Below are 19,822 nucleotides of genomic sequence, written 5' to 3'. Positions count from 1 at the left end.
GCAGGACTCTCTCTGGGGAGGGTTTTAAGACCCACAATCAGAAAGGTGGGGAATGATTAGAGTCCTGCCTTGGGGCAGGTAAAAGGAGGGCAGGAGAAAGTTTCTACTTCCTGGGGCCTAAGACACCCAACATTATGACAAAAGACTGTGACTAGGGCTTTGGGAGTTATGAAGCAGGAACTGTGGACAAAAACCAATATAGTATCATAACACCACAACACTACACTGTAGTCTATAAAATGTACAATAGCATTATGCCTTAAAAATGGTATATGCCTTAATTTAAAAATGTTCTTAAAAAACAACTGATGATCACTGGAGCCTTCAGCAAAGTGCATTCTTTTTACTGGTAGAGGGTCTTGCTTTGATGTTGAAGGCTGCTGACTGATCAGGGTAGTGGTTGCTGAAGGAAGGGGCGGGGTAGCTGTGGAAATTTCTTAACCCATTTATGCTGGAGGTTGCAATTTTTTGAATTTTTGCATGAGTGAAAAATCAGACCTTGGCAATGACCTTGAGCAGTAGGATATAAATAACTCCCACATGCTTAGCGTTCCAATAATGGAACACTGGTTGTAAGTGGATTTTAAACAGCAGTGAAGTTTGCCACATCAGTTGACTTTTCCTTTCATGAAAGCTTTTTCTGTAGCATGCAATACTGGTTGATAGCACTTTATTCACAGTAGGACTTCTTTCAGAATTGGAGGCAATCCTGTCAAATCTTGCCACTGCTTTGTCAACCATGTTTGTGTAATATTCTTAAATCCTTTGTTGTTATTTCAGCAGTGTTCTCAGTATCTTCACCAGGAAGTAGATTCCATCTCAAGAGACCACTGTCTTTGCTCATTCATAAGAAGCAGCTCCTCATTTCACAGCAATTCAGTCAGATCTTCAGGCTCCACTTAATTCTAGTTTTTTTTTTTTTTTTTTTTTTTTTTTTCTGTTTCTACCATGTCTGCAGTGACTTCCTTCACTGAAGTCATGAGTTACTCAGCATCATCCGTGAGGATTGGAATCAGCCTCTTCCAAACTCTTGTTAATGTTGATATTTTGACTTCCTCCTATGAATCACAAATGTTTGTAATGGCATCTAAAATGGTGAATCCTTTCCAGAAGGTTTTTAATATACTTTGCCCAGATCCATCAGATAAGTCATTATTTATGGCAGCTATAGTCTTAAGAAACATATTTTTTTTTTTTTTTTTTTTTTTTTTTTTGAGACGGAGTCTCGCTCTGTCGCCCAGGCTGGAGTGCAGTGATGCGATCTTGGCTCACTGCAAACTCCACCTCCCGGGTTCACGCCATTCTCCTGCCTCAGCCTCCCGAGTAGCTGGGACTACAGGCGCCCACAACTGCGCCCGGCTAATTTTTTGTATTTTTAGTAGAGACGGGGTTTCACTGTGGTCTCGATCTGCTGACCTTGTGATCCGCCCGCCTCGGCCTCCCAAAGTGCTGGGATTACAGGCGTGAGCCACCGCGCCCGGCCAAGAAACATATTTTTTAATAATAAGACTTGAAAGTTAAAATTACTCCTTAACTCATGGGCTGCAGAATGGATGTTGTGTTAGCAGGCATGAAAACAATATTAATTTCTTTCTTTTTTTTTTTTTTTGAGATGAAGTCTTGCTCTGTTGTCCAGGGCTGGAGTGTGATCGTGTGATCTTGGCTCACTGCAACCTTAGCTTCCTGGGTTCAAGTGATTCTAATGCCCGAGCCTCCTGAGGAGCTGGGGCCATAGGCAGGTGCCACCACACCTGGCTAATTTTTTGTATTTTTAGTAGAGATGGGGTTTCACCATGTTGCTCAGGCTGGTCGTGAACTCCTGAGCTTAAGTTATCTGTCCCACTTGGACTCCCAGAGTGCTAGGATTATAGGCAAGAGCCACCGCACCCAGCCATCAGTATTAATTTTTTTGTACATTTCCATCAGAGCTCATGGGTGACTAGGTACATTGTCAGTGAGCAGTAATATTTTGAAAGGAATCTTTTTTTCTGAGCAGTAGATTTCAACAGTGGGCTTAAAATATTCAGTAAACCATGCTGGAAACAGACGTGATGTCATTCAGGCTTTGTTGTTTTATTTATAGAGAACAGAGTAGGTTTACCGTAGTTCTTTAGGGCCTAGCAGTTTTGGAATGGCAAGTAAGCGTTGGTTTCAACTTAAAGTCACCAGTTGCATTTGCCCTTAACAAGAGAGTTAGCCTGTCCTTTGAAACTTTCAAGCCAGGCATGGATTTCTTCTCTTTAGCTCTAAAAATCCTAGATGGCATCTTCTTCCAATAGAAGGCTGTTTTGTCTACATTGAAAATCTATTGTTTAGTGTAGCCTCCTTCGTCAATTATCTTAGGTAAATCTTCTGAATAACTTGTTGCATTTCCTGCTTTACTTTGTACTTAATGTGTGCTGGAAATGGCTTCTTTCCTTAAACCTCATGAACGAACCTCTGCTAGCTTCAAACTGTTCTTCCGCAGCTTTCCTTACTTCTTCAGCCTTGATAGAGTTGAAGGCAGTTGGGGCATTGCTCTAGGTTAAAGCTTTGGCTTTAGGGAATGTAGCGGTTGGCTTGATCTTCTGTCTAGACCATTGAAACTTTCTTCATGTCAGCAATGAGGCTGTTTTGCTTTTTTACCATTTGTGTGTCCATGGGAGTAGCACTTTTAACTTCCTTCAAGAATTTTTCCGTTGCATTCAAAATTTGGCTGACTGGTGTAATAAAAGGCTTAGATGTTGCCCTTCTTTGGCTTTCCATGTGCCTTTCTCACTAAGCTTAACTATTTCTAGCTTTTGATTAAAACAAGAGTTGTGGGACTCTTCAGTATTGTTGTATTTTATGACGTAGGAAACCTCAAGGAGAGGGAGCCTGAGGAATGGCTAGCCGGTGAAACAGTTAGAACACATATAACATTTATTGATGAAGTTCACTGTGTTATATGGACACAGTTTGTGTTGCCATGAAACAATTAGAATAATAATATCAACCATCACTGATCACAGATTATCATAACTGTTGTTATAATAATGGCAAAGTTTGAAATAGTGTGAGGATTACCAAAATATGACAGACACAAACTGAGCACATGCTATTGGGAAAATGGTGCCTATAAACTTGCTCTGTGCAGGATTGCCACAAACCTTTAATTTGTATAAAATGCAGTATCTGCAGAGCATAATAAAGCAAAGTACCACTTTAAAAAATGTAGCACAATAAAATGAGGTACACCTTTGCTATTCTCCTTATCCAAAAAAATCCTACTGTCTGAATTCTGTGTTTACTGTTCCTGTGCATTCACTGTATGTGTTTTCATTCACAAACAGCAATTAGTTTTCTTTTTCACTTTTAATATCATGCTCTAACGTTGATTGTTTTTCTGTGAACTCTAATAGCAAGACATCTTTCAACAAGGGAAAACTTCTTTTTAAATATTAGGAAAAGTGAAAAATATTTTCATAGGCCATTAAAAACTTCAGTGACTCTAACTTAACTAGCCTAAGTAGTAAAAAAAAAAAAAAAAAGTAGAATAAAAATTTCCTTCTTTTCTAGGATTGCATATGCTCAGTGCTCTGGATGGTTTCTTGTTCTTGTTCTTATTCCTTGTCCTCTCATTTCTCCCCTCCTCTTCATCTTCTTTTCTCTTTCTTCATGGTTTTTTGAGTGCTTACACACAAACACACACACAGGTGCATATGTATATTTGAAGATTGTTGAAGTGAAATTCACATAATTATAGTATTTTTATTTTTTATGGCTGAATAATATCCCGTTATATGACTGTAACACAATTTATCATTCATCTGTTGATGCAGTTTAAAAAAATTATTTGATGAGCATTTGGGCTGTTTCTGTCTTTTGGGTATTATAATTAATACTGCCATGAATATATGCATACATCTATTTGCTTGAGTGCCTGGGTTTCAGTTGTTTTGGGTATATACCTACGAGTGGAATTGCTGGGTCATATGTAGTTTATGTTGACTATTTTCCATGGCAGCTGAACCATTTTATGTTCTAAGGAAAGTCTTTTTCCATGTTATTGCCAACACTTGTTATTAATGTCAGTCCTACTTATCCACCTGCTAGGAGGGGGATTTCTTATTTTGTATCAACGTCTTTACTAACACCTATTACAATCCCTTTTGTTAGCAAATAAGTGCATTTGCACAATCTGACTTTTTTGAATTCTGCTTTTATTTTCTGTATTCCTTAGCTAGATTCGAGATGACTAGGCTTTGGCATTTACTTTTTTAAAAGTAAGGCTATTAGCTAGAAGGGTAGAAAGATTTACCTCAAGATAATGGAGAAGCTTAGACTAAGTTCTCTAACTTGAGTAGAGATATTATAGTCTTGTACTATTGTACAAGACGTCTCTCTTCCTTTCGATAGAATTTGTATGATTTTGAGAGATATGATATATGAGGAGCAGCACACTCAAATCTTATGGTTTTGAACATTTTTTTAGGGAGATTAGTTCTTTAGAATGGTGGTCTGTCAACTTTTTTGATGATTCATCCCCATTATGTATACTTCCTTATAAATAATTCCCATGTTCAGTAGCCCTTAGCCCTTATTTCAAATTACGTTGCATAGTTAAAACTAGGTTTGTTGCTAATGATAGTTGATGTAAATTTATTTTAAATAATATTTTTAATAGTTGTTTTTAAATTTCCCAGTAGAACAGAGTAGATTATTATTCTTAACCTCATTGTATACTGATGACTATCTTGTTAAAGACGCAAAAGTTTCAGATTTTTCATTTTCTTATTTCCGTATATTTGTATTAGCATTATCTTTATGGTTTCTTTTTAGAAATCTTTTTAGCCACTTGGTCATTTTTATAGGTTATTTAGTTAAAAGTGCATGTATCTATAAATTCATGTAATAGCTACACGTAAATTGCAATATGTTGCAGGCACAACAAATGAGAATGTAATTGTTATTGGAGCTTAGTTATTTTATTTTTTAGATAAAATCAAATATAAAAGTTCTAATATTTTATTCTCAAGTTCTTTGTATACTTTTGGGAACTATTACTTTTGAATGAACCATTTTCAGAGTTGAATTTAAAAATAATTTTCATATTTGTCTGTTAGAAAATTACAGTCACATGCAGGTAAACTTTTTATTGAAACCATAGAAGCCTTTGCTTGGTTGAAATATGTTAGATTCTATACTCATGTTTAATTCTTGCCTTTTCAAATTCTTTACATTAATTTAGGCTTCAAACCATTGCTAATTCTATACCTCTAAAATGTGCATTTTCCAGTTTTCATTTTTTTTTCTTTCCAGAAAGAGCTATCTGGTCACAAAAATATTGTGGGTTATTTGGACTGTGCTGTTAATTCAATTAGTGATAATGTATGGGAAGTCCTTATCTTAATGGAATATTGTCGAGGTAAGTATTTTTTGCATTTGTATTATAATAAAAAATTTATCCTTAAATGGGTTACTAGATACCTTTGTTGTTTCCAGGGCAGCTGCTAACTTATTCTAGTCACTTATTGTAATCTTACTTTTCATTATCTCATTAGGAATATTGTTAAAACATTATTTAAAACCTAGTCATAGTTGCTGCAATTATGATATGAGCATGATGTAAATGCAGAATGAGAAAAGTGATATTGAGTTTAAAATAGGAAATCTAAGCAGGTACAGAGTTACAGTTCTTGCTCTCCATAGAATTCTTTTGAAATCCAACCAAGAAGAGCATAATGTGTCAATATTAATGTTGTAAGATTTTTCCAGTGCTCTACTATGTTATTGTAAACATTAAATATAACAAATTTAGAGGATGCATTTTGATCTATATAAACCTGTTTTTTGTAGTCTCTTGGTGTTGTTTGTAAACATTAGAATATAGAAAATCACATTTTATTTGGGCCTAATGTGATATTTTAAAATAAATACTTGTGTAGCATACCTTCATCATCATCATCATCATCATAAAAAAATTCCTGACATTTAATTTTTTTTTTTTTTGAGATGGAGTCCCACTCTGTCACCCTAGTTGGAGTGTAGTGGCGTGATCTCGGCTCACTGCAAGCTCTGCCTCCCGGGTTCACACCATTCTCCTGCCTCAGCCTCCCGAGTAGCTGGGACTACAGGCGCCCGCCACCACGCTCCGCTAATGTTTTGTATTTTTGGTAGAGACAGGGCTTCACCGTGTTAGCCAGGATGGTCTCGATCTCCTGACCTCGTGATCTGCCCGCCATGGCCTCCCAAAGTGCTGGGATTACAGGTGTGAGCCACCGTGCCCAGCCTTAAAATTTTAATGTGTGGAAAGGTGGAGGCAAAATTCTATTTCCTACAAATTTGCAAGCCATATTTGGCAGTTGTGGTTCTAGGGAGCCCTGGTTTACATTTACATTCTCTTCAGACAGTAATGATTGTTAATTACTATCCCAGGAACTCTTACAGTTTCCTGAAGGTTGAGGAGGAAGAGGGATATGATGATGATGTTGGAGAGAGTATGATCTTGTTTACTGCAGTATTTTAAGGAGGGAAGGATGGGGGAAATGAAGTGAATCAATGTAACAATGCCTACTGTGATGTATTTGTAACTTATTTCCATACACAATATTTAACAAACAGATGTTTCTTGATCGTTTTTTCTTTATATCTTCTCTACTATAAAGTACTGTACTGTGATCTCTTTTAGGAGAAGATACTCATTTTTTTCTACCCCATTTTCCTGAATTCTAGCATTTATAGTGCTAATTCTTAGTTAGATTAGAGTTTACTCATAGCCCTTGACTACTTGTGACTTTTAAAAGATATTTGAATCAAGCATAATCATAACCCTGGATAAATTTAATTGTCACTTAGAAGACATCTTAAAAAGGGAATCAAATGACCTTCAAGTTTTAGGGGCAAATTTTATTTTAAAGTAAGAGAGTGATCATATCTGTTTTTTGAGGAATGCATTATTTTGTTTTAAAAATTTTTTAGAAATAGTTATCCGGTATTCAAATCATCAAGCTCTGCGGTATATGAAATTTAAAATTTTTATCAAAGTAATTTATGTATATGGTTTAAAAAGTCAAATAGTTGACTGGGCACGGTGGCTCACGCCTGTAATCCCACCACTTTGAGAGGCTGAGGCGGGCGGATCACAAGGTCAGGAGATCGAGACCATCCTGGCTAACATGGTGAAAGCCCGTCTCTACTAAAAATACAAAAAAAAAAAGAAAAAAAAAGAAAAAAATTAGCTGAGCGTGGTGGTGGGCACCTGTATTCCCAGCTGCTCAGGAGACTGAGGCAGGAGAATGACGTGAACCCAGGAGGTGGAGCTTTCAGTGAGCCGAGATTGCGCCACTGCACTCCAGCCTGGGCACAGAGCGAGACTCTTGTCTCAAAAAAATAAAAAATAAAAAAAGTCAAATAGTTCTCTTAAGCTGTGGCTAAATCAGTACCTTTCTGCCTCATCCCTCTTCAGAGGTAGTCCCTTTAAAATATTTGAGATGTTTCTTATATTTACTTCCATATTTCTACACTGCATTATATAAAAGAGAATCAATAATTTTAGTGATTTCCTAAGGGTACAAAAGAGAAAGGACTTAGAAAATCAAGGGAAGTGTGTATGTAATTCTGTGCATGAGGAGGCTCTTGAAAGAAAATTTTCTAGTGCTATTTTTGATTTGATGTTTTAGATATTGTCTCTAAGAAAAGATAGGAATTTTACTTCTAGTATAGATATGCTCAGGTTTTGGACCAAATCAGTGTTTATTTTCCCATTTAATGGTGTCTGTAATTGTATTTTCTTATACTTTTTGTTTTTCTGGAGTTAGTAATTATCTCGTTTTTCATTTGCCTAATTTTCTTCATGTATATTAATATTTTAGTCCCACATTTTCCAATAGACATACAAATAATTATGCAGTATGTTTAGACATTTTAATATTTGTGTTGATTTCATTTTTTCTTCCTTTAAAAACACCTCTTGGGGAGACATCATTGTGCTTAATTTTGAACAGCGGTTAGCGGTCCTTCTGGAAATTCCCTTTGCCTCCCTTCTGTCTTGGATTCCCTGCTACTTACGCCACACCTTTGTTTTCACTCCCTAATTTGGAGGAGTGTGTTTTTCAGTAGCTTTCTGACTGGATTTTTGGGAGAAGCATTTTTGAAACCTTGCATATATAAACATATTTTTATTCAGTGCCCACATTGATCGTTACTTTGGCTGGCTAAAACATTATGGGTTGGAAATAATTTTGATCCAGAATTTTGAAGATATCATTCCACTTTTTTCTTAGTGTTGTTGAGAAATTGATGTTATTGTGATTGCTTAATTTTTTCATGTGACATCTTTTCTCCATGGACACTTTTAGTTTGAATCTTTATCTACGACGTATTGAAATTTCAAGATATATGCGCCTTAGTGTTTGTTGTTTTTGGTATGCTTTTTGTGGAGTTTTTGTCTTCCATTTTCAGTTGTCTCTTACTGGACTTCTCATTTTCTTTCAAATGTTTTGAGCTTTCTAGATTGATAATCCTCTGATTTTCTTTTCTTTCTTATTGTCTTTATTCTTTTTTTGTTGGAAGCATTCCTCTGTATCTTTTAGCTCTCTTACAGAATTTTGTATTCCTATTATATTATTTTTAATTTCCAAGGACCTTTTTTTTTTTTTTTGAGACATAGTCTTACCCTGTCACCCAAGCTAGAGGGTGCATAGCGCCATCTCAGCTTACTTCAACCTTTGCCTCCTGGGTTCAAGCGATTCTCATTCATGCCTTAGCCTCTTGAGTAGCTGGGATTGCAGGTGTGCACCACCACAGCTGAGTAAGTTTTGTATTTTTAGTAGAGACAGGGTTTTGCCTTGTTGGCCAGGCTGGTCTTGAACTCCTAACTTCAAGTAATCCACTGCCTCGGCCTCCTAGAATGCCGGGATTATAGGTGTGAGCCACCACTCCCAGCTTGACTCTTTTTTGTTCTCTCAGTGTTCTTTGCTGAAATACACCTTGTTACCATGTAGGGATATTGGGGAAAAAGATACACCTTGTTCTTGTTTTAGCTGCAAATCTTTTGTTGTCTGTGGATATTAATTTCAGTGTGTCCATTTTTTTTTTCTTTGCACCCCTGACCCTTCTTTCTTTCTTTTTGAGACAAGGTCTCACTCTGTCATCCATACGATTCCAACGTCAAACTTCTGGACTCAAGTGATCCTTCTGCCTTAGCCTCTTGAGTAGTTGGGATTAGAGGTGCACATGGCCATGCCCAGCCAGTTTTTTAATTCTTAATTTTTTATAGAAACGGGATCTCACTTTGTAGCCCAGGGTAGTCTGGAACTCCTGGCCTCAAGCAGTCCTCCCACCTCAGCCTCCCAAAGTGTTGGGATTAAGGGCAGAACCACTGTGCCCAGCTAATTTTAGTTTTATTTTTTTTTCTTTTCCTTGCTGTATTAGTCCGTTTTCTTGCTGTATTAGTCCGTTTTCTTGCTGAGTATGTCTTTTCTATGATAAAGACATACTCAACGCAGGGCAATTTACAAAAGAAAAAGGTTTAATTGGACTTACAGTTCCACGTGGCTGGGGAAGCCTCACAATCATGGTGGAAGGCAAGGAGGAGCAAGTCATATCTTTCATGGATGGCAGCAGATAAAGAGAGAGGGTTTGTGCAGGGGAACATCCTTTTTTAAAACCATCAGATCTCGTGAGACTTACTCACCATCATGAGAACAGCACAGGAAAGACTTGCCCCCATGTTTCAGTTACCTCTGAATGGGTCCCTCTCACAACATGTGGGATTTCAAGATGAGCTTTGGGTGGGGACACAGCCAAACCATGCTTTCTCTTTTTTTGTTCAAAGTTTTCTTCAGATGTTTTACCTGCTAATGTTACTATATGTATTGCAGATCAGTTGTACCCTCTAAGTGGGCAATTATTTCTTAATAGAAGAAATCCAGAAGGCCTGAATGGAGTATGCTCAATTTTCTCAATGGAGTATATGCAATCTCATTTTTCAGATGAATCAATTAGATAAGTTCCTTTTTCTCCCATGGGGAAGGAGTGATTTGGAGGGACAAAAAATAGAGGACTAAATACTCTTCCCTTACTTCCTCTGTAACAGCTAATTGCATTACATAAAATTGTTTAACAAGGTATTTTAGTAAGGGAACCTATATAATGTATATAGTTCAGAGACATTGGTTATTATGTAGGGATAAAACTGTATAGAGAGTAAAAGAATATGTTATATAGCTCATATCCCCTTACGTGGTTTTAGGTATCCATTGTTTACAATCATCTTTTGTCAAGTGTAATCATCTTTTGTCTTTGTAAATTTGTGATTTGGTACTGCTTTATTTGCTAATATATAAAGAGAAATTATGTACTTTAGGTCTCAGACTTCTAGAAATCATTATTGGTATTTTGATCACATTTATTTTATGAATAATTCATGAATAAATTATGAAACTTTATGGATTTTTAATGTCTGTTTTTAGGAAGTATTCTACGTATGTTCCCATGGATTATATATTTGTTAGTATTTGCTTAATTAAAAAAATCCCAAAATTCAATAGCATAAAATAACATTCGTTTATTATCTATCACCTGTGTATCCACGGGCCAGCTGCTTTCAACTTAGCTTGGTAGGGTGACACTGCAGATTTTGGCAGGGCTTGCTCACATGACAGTGGTTAGCTGGAATTAGTTGGAGTAGCTCTGCTTCACGTGTCCATCATCCTCTTTCTGGCACTAGCAAGCTGTCCTGGGGATGGTTTTCTCATGTGGATGATAGAAACATAAGAAGGCATGTAGAAGCAAATGAGGCCTCTTAAGGCCTAGTCTTGGGACTAGGACAGTGATGCTTTTACCTTTTTCTGTTGGCCAAAGAAAAGCACATGACTGAGCCCAAATCAAAGAGCAGGAAATTTATCTGCCTCATTTATTGGGACAAACTGCAGAGTTACATGACAAAGGGCTTGTAAAAAGTCAAGTTTGAAAGTTTGCGACCAGTAATGCAATCTACTACAGATAAAATTGAATAATCTTGTTGTATTAGTCAGGGTTTTCTAGAGGGACAGAACTAATAGGATAGATATACATATAAAGGGGAGCTTATTAAGGAGTGTTAACTCATGCAATCACAAGGTCCCACAATATGCCATCTGTAAGCTGAGAAGCGAGGAAGCCAGTCCGACCGCAAAAGCTGAAGCAGTTGGAGAGATGTTCGAGGGCAGGAAGCATCCAGCATGGGAGAAAGATGTAGGCTGGGAGGCTAAGCCAGTGTAGTCTTTTCATGTTCTTCTACCTGCTTTTTATTCTGGCTCTGCTGGCAGCTGATTAGATGGTGCCCACCCAGATGAAGGGTGGGTCTGCCTTTCCCAGGCCACTGACTCAAATGTTAATCTCCTTTGGCAACACCCTCACAGACACACCCAGAATCAGTACTTTGCATCCTTCAATCCAATCAGGTTGACAGTATTAACCATCACAGTTGTAAAAAGAAAAAAAGTCACATTATCAAAATTTAAATGGAATAGTAGGTTGCATTTATGGTTTTTTTAAACTAAGTGTTAATATGTGTACTCAGAGGAGGTTGTTGAACACCTTTTTAAGAGGTTAGAAAAATGTTGACTTTTTAATGTTAGTGATGAAATTTGGCAGAGTTGTAAAAAGCTTTTGTTTTGGAAATGATACCTCTTTGGGAAATATGGAAAGAATTGAGAGTTGTAGGCATCTCATTATTTATTTATTTATTTATTTATTTATTTATTTATTTATTTTGCAGTTGCAAGATTTAATAGAGTGAAAACAGAGCTTCCATACAAAGGGAGGGGGGACCCAAAGAGGGTAGCCGGCTCGAATGCCTGGGTTTATATCCTGATCATTGTCCCTCCCGCTGTGCTCTCAGGCGATAGATGATTGGCTGTTTCTTTACCTCTTGATTTTGCCTAATGAGCGTTTTAGTGAGCTCATTAGGCAAAATCTACCTGATTGGTCGGGCGTGAGCTAAGTTGCAAGCCCCTTGTTTAAAGGTGGGGCATCTCATTTTAAAAGACGTTAAGTATATAATGTTTGATTTCGAAATCTGACTTTTTACCTTTTTTATTAGAATACCTTCTTTTAAGCTTTAATTTTCAGAAAACTCTGATTTTGAGTAATGAAATTTTATTGATTTCATTTGAAATTCAGCCCAAATATAGTTTTTGGTTTTCTCTGGGGACTTGTTTTTTTGTGATTGAGGATTTCTACTTCAAAGGTTTCTGGATAGAAGAAAGGGAATTAAAGTTTGTTTAAAGTTTATTCTGCTTATTATAACATTGGAAGTTTGGAAGAGGTGGAGTGAGTTCAAGGTTATGATTTCTTTAGCTATGATAGGATATTTCAAGGATGTGAATATATACCAAGAAAGCACTTTAAAAAATCTTGTTTAATTATTCTTAAACTAGAGAAGGCTGGGTTTAATTAAAAGACAGGGAGTCTGCCAACTGAGGGAGTGGTGGAAGTTGCTGCATGGTCAGGTGCCCCAGTCTTCTGAGATAATCTGAACTAATTACACTTGAGTTTTCTTAAAGTTGGGGATTCATAGGTAAAATTAATGTTGTTTTTGCTTTAAAATTCTATGAGAAAAATATTCTCAGAAAAGACAAGACTGCTTAGACAGTAATAATAAAAGGAACAAGTTTATATGTACCTTCTTATAGATTGTAAAATAGCATATGTTCATTTATCTAACCTTGTTAAAGGAAAGTTGCAAGTTAATGAATGCTTTATGTTTTTTGAATTCCCAAACTCAATTTTTATTAGACTGATTTCTGTGTGAATCACATATTTATTTGCATTCTTAAAATATAATGATGATTAACCTTTTGTTAATAATTAAGAATTATTATTAGACTATCAATTTCTACATTGTAATATGTAACTTTCTCAGGGCTTAATTGTATATGTGTGGCAATTTGATTTTAGTCAATTATTTTGGTCCATTATCTCTTATCTGGATAGACTTTACCCCTTAGCCCATTTTGACTCTTTTGATTCCCCTAACCCTAGATGAAATTTTTTTGAAAGTCAGATGAGGAAGTTTCTTTGGCTCTCAAAATAGAATCTAAGATATGGCTGATCCCTGTCTTCCTTGCCAGTCTCATCTCACCTTACTGTCTCCTCTGCTTCCTAGAGCATATCAGCATTCATTAAGTTGTAAAGAAAGCATACTGGCTTTCTTTGAGTTATTCAAAGTCATGAAGCTCTTTCCTAAACTGATGGCATTTGTACATAGTACTCACTATCGCTAGTATATTGTGCTCGCAAGTCTCTGCCTGGTTGATTCCTAATTATCCTTCAATCTCAAGTATCACTTCCTTAGACCTGATCTGATACCCTCTCTTCCTCATCTTCCTTCACAATTTAAATTTAGGTTTCTTATATAATATGTTCTTTCATATTATTGTTATGATATACAATTATTACTATATATCTATTTGTGTGATTGCTTCTACCTTTAGACTGTAATTCTGTGATAACAGAAACCTTATTTTTGTTCACCACTGTTTAGCCCATAAATAGTATGGTGTTGAATAACTATTTCTTCAAACCAGTATTATAAGATATGCTTTGATCTCAGAGATGTTAAAAAAAAAAAGTGGGCAATAGCATTAATAAGATCTTTAAGATGATCTCTGAAATGTAAAATGTGAAAAAATGTGTCATTGAATCAATACAGTATGATGTAATAAGCATCCTTACATGAGAATTATGAAAAAGCCAATTTCCCATTACTTGAAGCCATAAAGACATTTCTTAATTTGCTTGTGAATAGACTTTATTTATTAAAAATATGTCCTCTCAAAATTACTTTTTTGGTTAGCTGGGCAGGTAGTGAATCAAATGAATAAGAAGCTACAGACAGGTTTTACAGAACCAGAAGTGTTACAGATATTCTGTGATACCTGTGAAGCTGTTGCAAGGTTGCATCAGTGTAAGACTCCAATAATTCACCGGGATCTGAAGGTAAGAACTTTAGAATACCTATGGATTAAGTAATAAGTTGGAGTTAAAATGTTCTTAGACTATTTTCATCTAAATCAGTGTAAAAACTAGCTTTGAGATTGGTCTTTCCCTCCCCTTCTACATTTCCTGAGGTCATGTAAAGAATGACTGTAGATTTGAAATTGTGGTTTACTTGACTTTGAGGATTTCTAGCGTGGCTGTGGAGGCAGATTTTGTACCTTCTACCCTGCATCCCTGTTTTCTATAGTAGGCTTCTTTAAAAGGTTTCGTTTGAACAGAAATGTGATTTTCGCTGATATTTGTTAAACGTCTGTCCACACTATTGTCTCTCAGTTCAGCCAGCATTCCTCCTATTTCCTGTAATCCATATTAAGCATCAAGGTGTTCTCAAGGGATACTGGAGGAGACCATAAGTGGGTCTCTTTTTCTATTTCTTTATAATTTAGTACAGTTTTCTGTTATTTTCTCTAATTTGGTGGTGGTTACCTTGAAGGTCACTTCATCGTCTGTGGACTCTTGACCTCTTATATTGGTACCCACCTGTTACATTGAAAAAAGTCCCCAAAGAATATTGAATATTCTGGCGTTATATTGCTAGAGATATAATTTATCACCACAGGTGTCCTCTTTCATGCCCACAAGAACACTGAGATTACAAAAATTACTCTTCCTGAATTGCTTTATGCCTAGATAGTCCCCTGGCTACCCTTTCCACTCCTTCAGGTCTGCTCAGGTTCACCTTCTCAGTGAGTCCCATTGTGAGCCACCTTATTTATCACTGCAGTCTAACCTGCTGTACCTTTTATTAGTCCGTATTACTTCCTGTGATACTGTATAATTTGCTTATGTACTATTCCTGTTATTTATTTTCTGCCTTCTCCCTCTAGAATGTAAGCTCCATGAAGGTCAAGACTTTTTTTTTTTTTCATTTTTAGTGATGTGTTTAAGCAATTAAAATAGTGCCTGGTAGACAGCAGAGTCTTAATAAATATTGAATGATTGAATCCCAGTTCTGACTGATTATACAGAATTTTATGAAATTTTATTATAAAATGCTTGTAAGATAAAAGAGAAAATGTCACTAAGAATATAGGCTGTTAATCATGAAAATATCATCTAGAAAACCTATGATAGTAGGAGATAAGGCAGGATTGAAATGCTTAACTGCAGGCCTCTGGCCTTAATTTGGATAACCAGTGTAGTTCTTTTGAATGTGCAGCTTTTCCATTTCCCCTAATAATTTGATACGATTTTTTGTGCTATTATGGTTAATTAATTTTTTTGCATACAAAGTTGATATCTTCAGCTGACTCTTCTTTAAATTCAGAAAACATTTAATTGCATAATTTTGTATTGTCCATATTTTATATGCTTAGTTCTTTTTATATGTGTAAACATATGTAAAAAATATATGTTTTCAGTAGATTTCTTTCTGAATCTTTATTTTGTACAAATTTTTAAAATATACTAACGTGAAATATAGAAGAAAAGTTATAATGAAACAGTATTTTGATGAAATGGAAATAAATGAATTATTTATCTAAGACTATCATAAAAATAAAAGACATTGTGAAAAAACATGTAATAGTAATTTATTAGGTGCTTACCATATTCCAGACTGTTCTAAGCACTTTACATATTTTAACTCATTTAATGTTCACTACAGTTCCATATGGCAGATTCATATTCTAATTGTCCGTATTTTACATAAAGAAACTATAGCACAAGAGTGGTTAAGCAGATTGTCCAAGAGTCCATATACTAGTTAGTAGCAGATTGGGCTCTGAACCCACATTTTACTATTCAAGAAACTGACTATAATAATTTATTTTAGTTACTACAACCCTGATCTCCAAATTAAGTCAAATTTGTATTTTTCAGTGTAGTATTTTAAATAAAAATGGTACTGGAAGTCAAAGATGGAATTCCAGTGGTTTCCATTATACCTATAGAGAAGCAAAAGTGTCAGAAAAGGAGAAAAGTGGAAGTATAGTAAAAGAGAGAAGCTGGACTCTGCCAGGTACTAGTTCTTCTCTTTCATAAAAGCAGTTTTAGGGAGGATTTAGGGTTTCTTTGCCCCTGTACAAATCAACCTGGGGTGGAAGAAGCATTTCTCTGTTCTTAGTAAGAGAAGCAGTAGACATCGTATATTTTTGCTCCCGTTCATTTGTTCTTCCTCATAATTTGGGTATCTTATGTCTATATATGTTTGTGTGTACTGTGCGTGTGTGTGTATATATATATATATATGAGACACATATTTACATATTTTTGTATATGGCATAGACCGTTCAGTGTTTATTGTGTAAAAATAAACTGTTTGTAAAAATAACCATTTTTTACAATGGTTGTAAAAAGTTAATTTTCACTTTGAAAATACTAATTATTGATTTTCTTTTCTTAAGGTAGAAAATATTTTGTTGAATGATGGTGGGAACTATGTACTTTGTGACTTTGGCAGTGCCACTAATAAATTTCTTAATCCTCAAAAAGATGGAGTTAATATAGTAGAAGAAGAAATTAAAAAGTAAGTATTTGTCTTTATTGCACTTTTGTCATGGTAATTTTAGTTAACTCGAGTTTCTGACCAGCACTGGTAAATACAGATTTTAGGTATTTCATTTATAGATTTCTTTGGAATATTTCTGTGCCATAGATTTGATTAATTCATGTCTGGTCTAGCTCAGTAGGAAATATGTTTTGCCATAGATGCCGATTTTTTAGTCTACATTTGAACAGATTTAGAAAGAAATTTGTTAAATAAGCTGTAGTAATTAGTGAAATTGTTAAAGGGAGTTTGAAATGATTCTTGAGTTCAGTTAAACATCTTTGTTTTTACTGATACTGAGGGTTTGTGCTTGTTAAGAAAAAGTTAAATTATTTGAAAACATTTAAGCTTTTACTTCTTATTTAATATTAAAAGAATTGACTTTTTTATGCACTGAAAACTATGTAGAAAATGAAAGTGTTAAGACTGCATCATCACTGTTACTTTGTAATGATATACTGGAAAGCTCTGGAATGGAAATATGTCATGTCTACTTTATGTTCTCTTAATCCTGTGCTTTCCGTGGTTGCTAGAGTACCTGTGAGAATCTTTTGCTGACTTTTCTGCTTTCTACTTTTAGAAAATGGAACTGTTTGTAAATTTTAGGTTATCTTAATAAAGTGATACAGAATGCAGAAAGATCTCTCAGAATAGGACTTTCTAAATAGTTAGCTTTTCTGAATTGCCTTTCATCACTTCCTCACAAATTCCCTATTGCCTAATACTATGTCAGAGCCATCATTTGAACTGCAATATTTTGAAATAGTTCAAATACAGCTGATTTTACTCTGGCGCATTTGTATAATACCGTGGATTTCGATGCTACATACTACTACTCAGGAAACTTAGCCTATGATGATTATGTTAGATTTAGTAAAAACAAACACGTTAGTAAATATATAAAGTCCTGAAGAACACAAGAATAATAAAGTATTGAATTGGCTTATTGGAAAATATATGTATATAACTTAAAAAATTTATTGGATTGTGATGTTTAGTGGCTGCTGTATAGGTTTCTGTCCAAGCATCCCTGACCTGCTAGACATTTTATTTCTTGCTGTTGCCTTCTGAAGTATGAGGTTCAATTGAATGTTTTATTAGCGATGAACAAAAGTTCATAAGGGGTTCTCTGGTCCTTTGTGGCTCAATTAATGGACTAACTTCATTCAATTGACAAGTATTTATTAAGGGCCAACACTTTCTTGATGCTGGGGTGGGGGTATAGTGAATAAAAATCCTGTTTTGGTGAAGTTTATATTTCTGGTTTCTTAGGTCATTCCTCCGTAGTAGTAGTATTCAGACTCTCTCACCAGTCAGAGTGATTTGGAAAAAGTAAGATAGTAGAATGTTGAGTTTTAAGATACTTCTTGCAAAATAAAATGTAAGACCATTCAATCCGAATCTTAAATTATGCTATGATATAGGATATCCATTCATATTCTGATCATTTCTAACATGAGATTTGAGCACTGCTTCCTTAAAATGTTCTGTTCATAATAAATATGGGGGTTTTCTGTGGATAAAAATTTATTCACAATACCTTTTGATTTCAAATAGCTTATTATGGCAGTCAGTATTAGAAATATACTTAATGAGTGCAGTTAGATTGTAGCAACTAGATTACTTTTAAAACAATTATAAAAACAAACTCAAAAGAGATTTACTACTGTGTCAAGGAAGTAAATTTGAAAACATTTAAGCTTTTACTTCTTATTTAATGTTAAAAGGATTGACTTTTTTATTCATTGAAAAGTATGTAGAAAATGAAAGTGTTAAGACTGCATCATCACTATTACTTTATAATGTAACATGAAGTCCATAAAAATAAATTCCTTAGTAAATATATAAATTAAGTTTTTGAGAATGTGGAAGTTTTACTTTTAAGTTAATAGACTAAAATATTTTGATAAGGAGACTATAATAGCCAAATTGTGTTATTTCACATAAGAAATTCAAGGAGAACTGTTTCCAATATATTGTCATTATTTAAGATTTTTCTAATAAAGAAAATTAAGTTTTTAGATTATTAGAAATACTGTTGTATTTGTTGAATAAAAATGTATATAGATGCTTTGTATTGTTTAATCCTTGATGGGTTTTTTAATGAGCTTTTTACAAAGAGTATTATTCTATATAATGTTATTGAGCCTAAAAGACTTTTTTTGTAGTGTTTTATGTAGAAACAATGTATTATCTGTCTTTTTTTTTTTTATATATATATCTCCACTCCATTTCACTCATTTACTGCCAGGTATACGACTCTGTCATACAGAGCCCCTGAAATGATCAACCTTTATGGAGGGAAACCCATCACCACCAAGGCTGATATCTGGGTAAGGCCAAGAAAGGCTGAAACTTGCTCTAACCAAATTAAAAAATCTGAGTTCAGTTGATTTTTTTTTCTCTGCTCCCCAAACGGCATTTCGTAATAAGTGGAAGAGAGTGATGTACAGTAGAGCTTCTTATTCGGGAGAAGAAAAATACTAGAACATTTTATCTTCTCAATCCTGAGATGGAAAGCTTATGTATCAGAAAACATAAAAAACTTCAGTATAATGTAACTTTTTAACCACAGTATTTTTTTAGGATTTAGATTATATATGAGTGTTAACATTTTTTTGAGTGGAAGTTTGGTTGATCAAAATACAGAAAAGCTCGACATAACGATTAAGTCATTATACAATAATTTTCTGGAATATTTTAGGATCTTTTTAATGGAAATTGATATGAATAAATGTTTTTTCTAATTGCAGTATAAACATACCAGTGACTAGCTTCTGTACATTGAAGGTCTTTATCATTTAGCCTGTGTATATCTGGATATAATTACTGAGATAGACCATATTTCTTTGTAGTTGAACTTTGTTAGAATATAGACATCTCTTTAGAACATATTCTATAAGTAAAATATGCTTGTGATTGTATTTAATAAACTAGGAAAAGAGTATTTTAAGTGTTAATTCATTTAAATTCAACAGTTATTTAGCTGTATCTATCACAAGTGACCATGTTAGGAATTGAGGAATAAAATTCTTTGGAAATAGTTCCAGGGTTTACAGAAATATCAGATTTATTTTGTTTTGAAAACATAATGTTCAGAAAATTGTCAGGCATAATGTGTGAAACCAAATGAGTGTCTCCTTGGTTTTCCTTTCCTGGCCTCCTCCCTTTTAGGGTTGGGGTACCAAAGTCTTGAGAGAGAAATATTCTTTTGTAAGGTTATTAAAAAAAATCTTTAATATCTTTTTATCTATATAACATTTATACATTCACCAAGCAGTAATTCCTTGTGGTAGATGAATTTTTAAAAATCATATATACAATTTAATC

The 19,822-nt window shown here is 34.7% G+C and overlaps 1 protein-coding gene across 2 annotated transcripts in view; it reads left to right on the top strand.

Moving 5' to 3' along the window:
- Window positions 1–19,822, top strand: part of BMP2K (BMP2 inducible kinase) — a 143,370-nt gene that overhangs the window by 53,338 nt on the left and 70,210 nt on the right. For both annotated transcript variants that reach the window (XM_028848477.2, XM_028848476.2), the window contains exons 3-6: window positions 5,281–5,386; window positions 13,802–13,944; window positions 16,350–16,471; window positions 18,744–18,825. In XM_028848477.2, the coding sequence (XP_028704310.2) occupies window positions 5,281–5,386; window positions 13,802–13,944; window positions 16,350–16,471; window positions 18,744–18,825 (453 nt within the window). The remainder of the gene's footprint in view (window positions 1–5,280; window positions 5,387–13,801; window positions 13,945–16,349; window positions 16,472–18,743; window positions 18,826–19,822) is intronic.

This window comes from Macaca mulatta, chromosome 5 (assembly GCF_049350105.2).
Source record: "Macaca mulatta isolate MMU2019108-1 chromosome 5, T2T-MMU8v2.0, whole genome shotgun sequence".
Lineage (NCBI taxonomy): Eukaryota > Metazoa > Chordata > Mammalia > Primates > Cercopithecidae > Macaca > Macaca mulatta.
Note: the sequence above shows the minus strand (reverse complement) of the source record. Positions and strands in the feature narration are given on the sequence as shown.